The sequence below is a fragment of the Myotis davidii genome, unplaced genomic scaffold, assembly GCF_000327345.1.
Source record: "Myotis davidii unplaced genomic scaffold, ASM32734v1 scaffold1166, whole genome shotgun sequence".
Classification (NCBI taxonomy): Eukaryota; Metazoa; Chordata; class Mammalia; order Chiroptera; family Vespertilionidae; genus Myotis; species Myotis davidii.
Genome location: NW_006296539.1, coordinates 1,130,773 through 1,140,562, shown reverse-complemented (window position 1 = coordinate 1,140,562; position 9,790 = coordinate 1,130,773). Strand labels below are relative to the sequence as shown.

The following is a 9,790-nucleotide window of genomic DNA, read 5'->3' as shown; positions in this document are numbered from 1 at the left end:
AATGGAGGCATTGTTCAGTTCTATATATTATTCTTCTTCTGGTTATGGTTGGAGTAAAACAACTTTACCCAGAAAAAAATAGTAAAGTGATTAAAAACCTCTTTTTAGTATAAATTAAGATGTATCTTTCTACATTGAGGTATATCTTTCTCTATTTTGAAATATTACTCAAACAAATCATGATACAGTTTTTAAACCAGAGTTCTGGTTTAAATGACCCTGGATCCTCACAGAAGGTAGTTAATGGTCACATACACTGTAGTGTATCCAGTAGGTACTAAATTTATTGATTCCAATATATATATATACACACATACAGTAATTACAGGAGAAAAAGACATGCCTTACTGTGAAAGTTTTCTCAGTAAAGGGAATACTCAGTCTCTGATCCAAGCAAAATGTATCTGAACTTATTTTTTTCTTAATACATATTTTTATTAATTTTTTTAGAGACAGAGGAAGGGAGGGGAATAGAGAGATAGAAACGTGGATGAGAGAGAAACTTCATTGATCAGTTCCCTCCTGCATACCCCCTACTGGGGATGGAGCCCTCTTGGTTCCTGGATCAAACTTCAACCACTGAGCAACACCAGCCAGGCCTATACTTATTTCTAAGTATTTGAAGTAAACCAAATTTGAATTTGAGAATTTGGGTCACATCTTTGAATTTAAAGTTCTTTAGAGGCCCAAAAGTCCCCCGATAAAAACCTACCTCTGGACTTTCTTTTGCTTTCCTTTGGTGCTTTGGTGCCTGAATACTATAGCACACACCACAAATATGACAGCCACAGGAAACAGCACCCCAACCAAAATGGAGACATCTACAACAAAGAGAACCCAGGCCTAGTGAGGATCTGGGAATTCATACGTATATATCACGTTAGTCCTTATTCATCATTTAGCATAAATTCCATCTACCCTTTCCTAGAGAAAATGCATTCTCTGGCAAATCTCTCATAGCCAGTAATTGATCGTGATTAGTAAAATATTATTTAGAGAGAATAAATAAGGGGAAATCTATATGAAACATTTTGTATGAGATAGTTAAAGCAAATACTATGAAGAAGTATTAGAAGCAATGATGTTTATAATAATTGGGGAAAATGACTGGGAAGTTAGAGAGAATATAAAGTAAGGGGCATGGCAGAAAAGGAGTGAAATATTTTTCAAACTCAAGGCTGAAATAAAACATGGAAATAGAAACTGAAGCCTTAAAATCATATTCCTGTCAGTAGCAAATAAGGAGCTGAGATGCAAGACAATTGATAGAGACACAACTAAGTATTCTACTGATTTTTGCCCTATATTGCAAAAATTATGAACATAAAAGAAATGATGTGACCCTGTAAATTGGGAAATGGTTTAAATAAAATTCTTGATTCTATTTAGTGCTTTTTTCTTTTACCTACTTATCTAAGTAATCACTGTAACTCCAATCTTTTGCTATTTGAAATATTCATTTTTCTCATAATAATCAGAAACCACAGATGCCAGGAGGTACAGCTTCGAAGAGAAAATCAAACAGTTATTACTCTCTTGTTGCAGAGATTAGCAGATCAATGAGATTATTTTTTAATATAAGAAAAGTGCACAAGCGTAAACACACATAGATAAGACAACAGTAGTAGAATTCTAGGTGAGATGACAATTTCACTTCAAATATCGGAAACTTTCCACTCTCCATAAAAATGAAAATAATTATAAAAAAATAGGAAGTAAAAGACTTATGTGGACAGAAACAGAGTAGATTAAAGCTCCAAACACCAGAAGTAGATGCTATTCCTTCTTGGGAAGTCTAACAAAGAATCAACAAATTAAAAACATAATTAGTCCAAACATCAGAAATAGATGCTATTTTTTCTTGGGAAGTCAACAGAGGATCTGAACTTGGGACAGATGATTCATTCAGGCCCATCCCCATCCCTTGTGTATACAGAACAAGCATGCCTCATGCCTCAAGAGAAAGCCCTTCTAGAGAACTCTCTAGAAACAATGGGGGACATAAGAGCCTGAGAAGCAGCACAGATCTAATGGCAATACCATACTAGATCATAGAGAGAAGGAAGTGTCAAGGAGAAATTGAGTGCAAAGAAAAATAAAATCTCTCAGGAAGTAAATGAAATAAAGACCCCTCTCCTCAAGGCAAAGTACTCTTCACCACGGCCACTAGAGATGAGGATCCCCACTTTGGCTGCTTCCCACATGATAGAGCTCACAGCCAGATCTCCCATCAGGAGAGGTTATGAGTAGGTACAGCAAACACACCCACTCATGCAAAGAAAATCCATGTGAGCTAATTCAAGTTGGCCTAATCCCACATGTAACTAAAGATCACATACCCTGAAGTAAAATACACAATGAAATACAAGAGACAGGGTGAAAAAACAGAACAGTCAAACTCAAAAGAAATAGAGATAGCCTGGCCAGTATGGCTCAGTGGTTGAGCATGAAACTATGAAACAGGAGGTCAGGGTTCGATTACTGGTCAGGGCACATGCCTGGGTTATGGGCTCAATCCCAGTAGGGGCCATGCAGGAGGCAGCTGAGCAATGATTCTCTCTCATCATTGATGTTTCTATTTCTCTCTCCCTTACTCTCTGAAATCAATAAAAATACATTTTTAAAAAGAAATAGAGATAACCCAATTCATAGAATTAAATCTATGAAAAACAATCTGTCATATTCTTAGAGAGTTTTATGAGGATGTTATATCTATACTTTAAATCAAGGGTGGTATGAAAATAGAACAATCAGAAAAGAGAATTTGGGAAGTTAAAGTAAGATTACAAATATAAATTTGAAGAAATCTTTTTTGTATGTAGAGTAAATGCATAGGGATGTGGAAAATTGGATTAAAAACCTGTTAAAGAAACTTTGAAGATTAGCATTGTAGATTCATTATTTACAGGCCAGGAATTTCAAGAGGAGAGAAAAGAGGCAATGAAATCTTTCGTAATCTGAAAGAAAAGCTTGGAAAAGATAGCAATTTCTCAGGTTAGATGTGGAATGTTACCTACGGAAGACGACAGAGGAGCCATCACAGTCAGGAGGGACCCAGCCCTCTTTACACTGACACTGGAGCTCATGGTCACACACCTGCGGGATCAATGGTCTTGTCAGTTTCCATGCTAGACTGTCCACTGACCCAAGGGCCTACCCATCCACCATTAAGTCCATTATAAAAATGGAGTAACCCCAATTCTGCATCTTTCAGCTATCTACAGAACATACAAATCAATAATAGGAATTTCATATAGACCAGGTTCTTGAAAGAAATTTTTCATTGAAACACCCTAGTGACGGGTTAGAGAAACATAAGCTTTATTTTTTGGTTGGTGGATTTTTTAAAACAATTATCTTTATTGCTGAAGTATTACAAATATCCCCTTCCCCCCCCCTCGCCCCCCGCCTTCTTTCTGTCTGCTCTGTGCCCTCCCCAGGCCTTCACCACACTATTGTCTATGTCCATGAGTTATGCATATAAGTTCTTTGGTTAATCTCTTCCTGCCTTATCCCTTGCATATAAGTTCTTTGGTTAGTCTCTTCCTGCCTTATCCCGTCCTTCTGGTGTTAAACTGTTGCATGCTTCCATGTTTCTGGATCTATTTTGTTTGTCAGTTTATTTTGCTCATTAGACTCTACATATAAGTGAGATAATGGGATATTTGTCTTTCTCTGACTGGCTTATTTAGCTTAGCATAATAATCTCCAGGTCCCTCCATGTTGTCTCAAATGGTAAGAGATCCTTCTATTTTCACAGTTACTGACACATTGTTTTATATAATCAAAACTGACCTAAAAATTACATAATATTCAGCAAGATTGGGCAAACATTTTCAAAACTTACAGCATGTCCTTTGCACTTAGATGAGCAATTGGTCGATTTGTAGGCCCTCTCCATATCTACACATTCTGCTTTAATGCAAACCTGAAAATGATGTGAAAAACAAGAAGTTGACACTAATGTCCAATAGTATCAGTTCTTCAAATTGTTTGGAATTTGATCTTATATTATTAGCCACTAATACCATTATTAAACTTACCTTTTCATTTGGGAAATCACAGCATTCTTTTGAAAATAAGAAGATGGGATCTACTTAATCTTAGAGGGAAGGCAGAGTGGGTGGGTGGGAAGAGATCAACTAAGAACTTGTATGCATATATACATAACCCATGGACACAGACAATAGGGTGGTGAAGGCCTGGGGCAGTTAGTGGGAGCAGGCTAGATGGGGTCAATGGGGGAAAATGGGGACATATGTGACACTTTTAACAATAAAGTTGTAAAGATATAGATGATATAGATAGAGATAAAGATAGAGATAGATAGGTAGATAAATAGATAGATTGATATAGATAAATATATAAAATAAAATATTTAGAGAGTCCTCTTTAAAGATTTTCTTACTTCACTTCATTCCTCAGGGGTCATCCCCTTACTCCACTCCATATCTTAAGACTGATATTTAGCATAGAGCTGAGCATAGCACATGATACAAAAAATATTACAGAAAACATGTTAATATCACATCTTCTACAATATGAACAATTATCATTTATATAAAAATAAATAATATTTTGATCTATTATTATCAGTGAGACTATCATTCATTGAAAACCTACTAATTTAGGGACAATAAAACTTACCTAAGTTTAACAACCTAGTGCTAAGCACATAGTAGGTACTGATTAAGTAATATTGAAGGAATACATGCAGGCAGGCCTAAATGAATGACATAAGCATTGCTTTGAAAACTGCTCCTATGAAACACAAGGATGCCTTGAAAAACTAAACAAGGAACTAAAACTAAAAAAAACATTTGAATAAAAGCCACGATTTCAACCTACCTTCTTATTTCCACACTTAGTTCCATTAGCTACCATGCCTATTTCTTCACTTCTGTGTTCGGGTTCAAATGTTTTACATGTCAGGAAAGTTACTATATGTCCTCTCCAGGGCAAATTATCTGACCCACCTTGACAGAACAATTTCCCACATATGGCATCACTAAGGAAAAGTAAAAAACGGGCTGCAGTTAAATTACCAGGACCAAATTGCAGTTGATAGCTCCCCAACTATCCAGATTGAACTGAATGTATTTCTCCCTATAGCAGAGACTCCTGGTTCTCCTTTATATCAACATTTTCCTTATTCCTCAGTAATAGCACCATTGAATATGGGAAGGCATATTGTTGCTGTAAGAACAACAAAAACACATTTCTCAGATTCCCATGCTACTAGTTTTGGACAATAGAAAAGAAGCAGAATCTTAAGTACAAATTCTTGAAGGTGGCCTTACTTTTTTGTTCTTGTTTGTTTGTTTGTCCTTTTTGCTTATTGGAAAGTGATGGCTGGAGAAGCCCAACAAAGACCAATAGAAACGCTTGGGAATGGAGGTCACATAGATGATAGAGCCAGACAATATAAGGAGAATGGATTTCTAATATAATGGAGGGTACCTAGGAAGTCAATTTCTACCTTGTTTCAGTTAACTTTTCTTGTTTGTTTTCATGAATTGCAGTAGAATTATTTCCACTATGGTTGTGTCAATATAAATCTTAGCCTTAGTTGATCCTCATGTGGGGTTACTGAAAGAACTATCTCCCTGCAAAGGTAGATGACACTGCTCAGCACTCAAGAAAACCATGTGTTCACCACCGAAGAGAGTAGAATCAACGCCAATAAAAGTGCAGACCATTGCTTCATGCACAATTCAGAGGAGGGCTATGAAGTAGTATTCTGAGAGCAGATAGAATCGGATCCTTCTGATGTCTGTGGTGGTTGTCGAAAAACACGAGTGAGCAGTAGAGAAAGGCATGCATCCTCTTCAAATTTGTTTTTCTTGGGAAGGCTTATAATGAATATTCTAGGATATAGGGAATTACAGGCTTACTCTCATGACAGCCAGTTACTATTAAAATGTGACTAGAAAGGCAGCCTGTGAGTAGAAAGAAATGCTTGTGCCTCTAGTTGTAATCACAATGGTGATATAAGAATATGGGATATGCACATGCTGTCGATGAAAAACGCAACTACGCTGCTCTCTTTCCCCACTCATTACCACTCATACTACATATTACTCTTTTCCCAAAAATATTTCCTTTTACATATTTCCCCCTTTGAATCTGCCCTGATATCCTATAAAGGAGAAAGCACAGAATATGATAAATATGATAATCCATCCTTTAGGCCCAACCTCCCCAAGAGATTATCCTATGTCTAAAATACATTTTGCTTAGAGAAAATAATAACAAAACCACAAAATATAGTTTGCTTGGCAATATATTATCTAGAAAAATTAGTATTTAATAGAAAAACTTTGAGAAATGCTTATCTCGTTGCATATTACTTAGTGAAAAATTTGAAGCAGGTACTAGGAGTTTAATCTATTATAGTTTGAATTTTTAATATCATCTTAAAATTGCACAATCAAGAAATCTTAGAGAAAAATACCAAGTTTATTGCATATAATATTCTATACTTTTTCTATAATATCAATATAAGATTAAAACATTCTTCAGGTGAATTGTCAATTTTTTCTCTTGCTGCCTTTTTTTTCTTGATATAATTCCATGGCAAGTTTACATAAAACTGTACAAGCATTTATTAATTATTCCTCTGGGTAGGTAAATATTTGTGCCCCTAGAATCATAATGAAAGATAATCAGATGGGAAAGTACCTAAAATATCCTGGAATATCAATGGACATATGTCCAACCAGGACCATTTATTTACCTTGCTTGTCCTGTCTCAAACATTCATTCTCTTTAACAGTGACTGTACCTGATGTCATCTAAAACACCCACCAGGACGGACTTGAAAAAAGGCATTAATTCTTATTTCTCTTGTTAACTCGGTGCCTAGCTAGAAACATGGCACATAATAGTCACTCAATGACTATCGGTCAAATGAATGATTTCCAAATTAACTTTTCCTTGAAATGGAATAAATCAGAACATGTAGCTGTAAATAAACAATTTCTCTAGTCTGTGGAGCAAAAAGGTTCAAAGTATTGTTTGAAAGCCACTTACTTTGCTTTACAGGGAATACGTGTGTTGTTCACTTTGTGGCAGTATGCATACTTTGACCCACCTTCATTCCTCCTGTAGCATGACTTATCTGCAACCTCGGTTCCTGGGACCAGGCAGGATCAGTAGGAACATATTTGCAAAGAAAACAGAATGGAAGTTCAATGCTACAAAGGGTTAATGGAATATAAAACCAATAACATAGGGAATATAGTCAACAATATTGTAATAACTATGCACAGTGCCAGATGGGTACTTAAAATACCAGGGGGATCACCATGTAAATTATATGATTGTCTAACCACTTGACTGTATATCTGAAACCAATACAAATAGTGTTGAATGTAAACTGTAATTAAAAAATAAAATAAATTTAAAAACATCATGAGAAATGTTATTTGTAGTTATTCATTCCTTAACAATAGCAATGCATTATGAGAAATGCATCTTTAAGTGATTTTGTTATTGTGTGAATATCATAGAGTTTACTTACACAAACCTGGAGAGTATAGCCTACTATACACCTAGGCCATATGTATAGCCTATCATTCCTAAGCTACACACCTGTACAGCATGTTACTGTACTGAATACTGTAGGCAATTGTAACACAATGGTAAGTATTCATGTATTTGAACACAGAAAAGGTACAGTACAATTATGGTATGGAAGGTAAGTGGAACACCTGTGTAAGGCACATATCATGAATGGAGCTTACAGGGTTGCCAGTGGCTCTGGGTCAGTGACTGAGTGGTGAGTGAATGTGAAGGCCTAGGACATTACTGTACACTGTTGTAAACTTTATAAACACTGTACACTTAGGCTACTCTAAATGTATAACAAGATAATTTTCCTTCTTCAATAATAAACTAAACTTAGCCTACTATACTTTTTTACTTTAGACAACTTTTATATTTTTAAACTAGAGGCCCGGTGCAGCACCCGTGTTAAGCATTTGCCCTCTGGTGATCAGTGCGCATCATAGCGACCAGCCGTTCCACCAGTTGGGTGATTTGCATATTCGTTTTTTATTATATAGTATGTTTCAACTACTTTATAATAACACAGCTTAAAACACACACTCGTTGTACAGAGCTGTGCACAATTTTTCTTTATATACTTATTCTAGAAGCTTTTCTCTATTTTTTTTAATTTTTATTTTTAAATGTTTTGTTAAAACAAAGATACAAGCACACACATTAGCCTAGACCTAGCCAGCATCAGGATTATCACTATCATTGTCTACCACCTGCACATCTTGCCCCACTGGAGGGTGATCAGGGTCAGTAAGACTCCTGGAGCTGGCCTGCCCTGTGATGGCAGTGCCTCCTCCTGGAGCTCCTCCTGGAGGACCTGCCTGAGGCTCTGCCTGAGGGGGTATCACTCTTTTCAGAAATACGTCCATGGTGGTTTATTTGAATCATTTGTTTTATCATAGATTTGCTTGTAAGTAGATAATGCACAATGAACATTCCTCTCTATTAATGGAAACTTTTTGGTGCTGGATCCATGTTTTCAAACTTTTAAAGGAGTTTGTCAAAGTCTGCCAAAGCTTCTGTTAAGCCCTTCACTGTGAATTTTCTTGGGATTCTTCTTTTCTCCTGCAATTTCTTCTTCTCTTGCCTTTTACTCAACTATGTGCTCCTGTTCAGTTCCAACAACTCCTCCTTAGTCAATTCCTCAGCAGCAACCTTCAGGAACGCCTCAATGTCCTCCTCATCCACACCCAGGTTAAAGTTGTTTGCCATCCCAAATAGAGCTCTGTTCATTTTTACAACCTCCTCATCCTTGACAAATCATTTGAAGTCATGGATAAAACTGAGTCTCTTCTTTCCAAATACCATGTGTACACCACCTGGTGACCACCTCATGCCTAGGCAAGGTTCTTGATGCTGTCATAGATATTGTAATACTTCCAGAATTACATCGGTATCTTCTTCAGTTGCAGCAAAACCTGGGTAAAGGTCCTCTTCAGGTCTTCGGTCTTAAAAGATGCTGTACTTGCCTGATCTATTGGTTGGATCAAATAGGTGGTGTTTGGAGGGAGAAACATCACTTTGATGTTGGGATGAAGATCACCAATAAAAGGAGAATGTCCAGGAGCATTATCAACAACAAACAGTTTTGAAAGGCATACTATTCTCCAAACTGTACTTCTCCATTTCATTGGCACAGCAATTTAGGAGAGCATCTTGGAAGAGAAATTGGATCATCTATGACTTTCTTATTGCTCCTGTAGTGCAATGGCTGCTTGTGCATACAGATAAGCTTGAAGACTCTGGTGTTCTCACTGTTCCAGATCACAAAGGATTTCAATTTTTAGCCTGCAACACTGCCCCAAGCAAGACTGTTATCCTATCCTTAAAACCTTGAAACCCTCACAGCTATAAGATGAAGACATCACTACAGATTGGAGCGGGAGCGCTCAATTAAAACTTGGAAAAGTTAGGGGAAAAACCAAGATGGCGGCATAGGTAAACACCGGAGTTAGCTGCCTCAAACAACCACTTCACAAATACAACTAAAAGACGGAACGGACATTGCCCAGAAACACAGGAAGACTGGCTGAGGGGAAATTCTTCAACTAGAAGGAAAGAGAACAGCATACTGAGGCTCAGAGGAGGCGCAGTGCGGAAAATACAAAGGTGCGGAGGTGCGCGCAGAGCGGGCTGGTGGCTGAGGGCACGGTTGTCATTTTCAATCAAGAGGGAGTCTCAGATTCTGAGCTCCAGTCTCTAGGGACCCAGACTCCAACGGGAGAAG

At 37.1% G+C, this 9,790-nt stretch overlaps 1 protein-coding gene across 1 annotated transcript in view; it reads right to left on the bottom strand.

Moving 5' to 3' along the window:
- The window catches only part of ADAM28 (ADAM metallopeptidase domain 28), a 56,879-nt gene that overhangs the window by 5,479 nt on the left and 41,610 nt on the right, over positions 1-9,790 (bottom strand). Inside the window, exons 15-19 of the mRNA XM_015569247.1 lie at positions 7,033-7,135; positions 4,849-5,008; positions 3,848-3,928; positions 3,018-3,096; positions 713-821 (exon numbers count right to left, since the gene is read on the bottom strand). Coding sequence (XP_015424733.1) covers positions 713-821; positions 3,018-3,096; positions 3,848-3,928; positions 4,849-5,008; positions 7,033-7,135 — 532 coding nt within the window. The remainder of the gene's footprint in view (positions 1-712; positions 822-3,017; positions 3,097-3,847; positions 3,929-4,848; positions 5,009-7,032; positions 7,136-9,790) is intronic.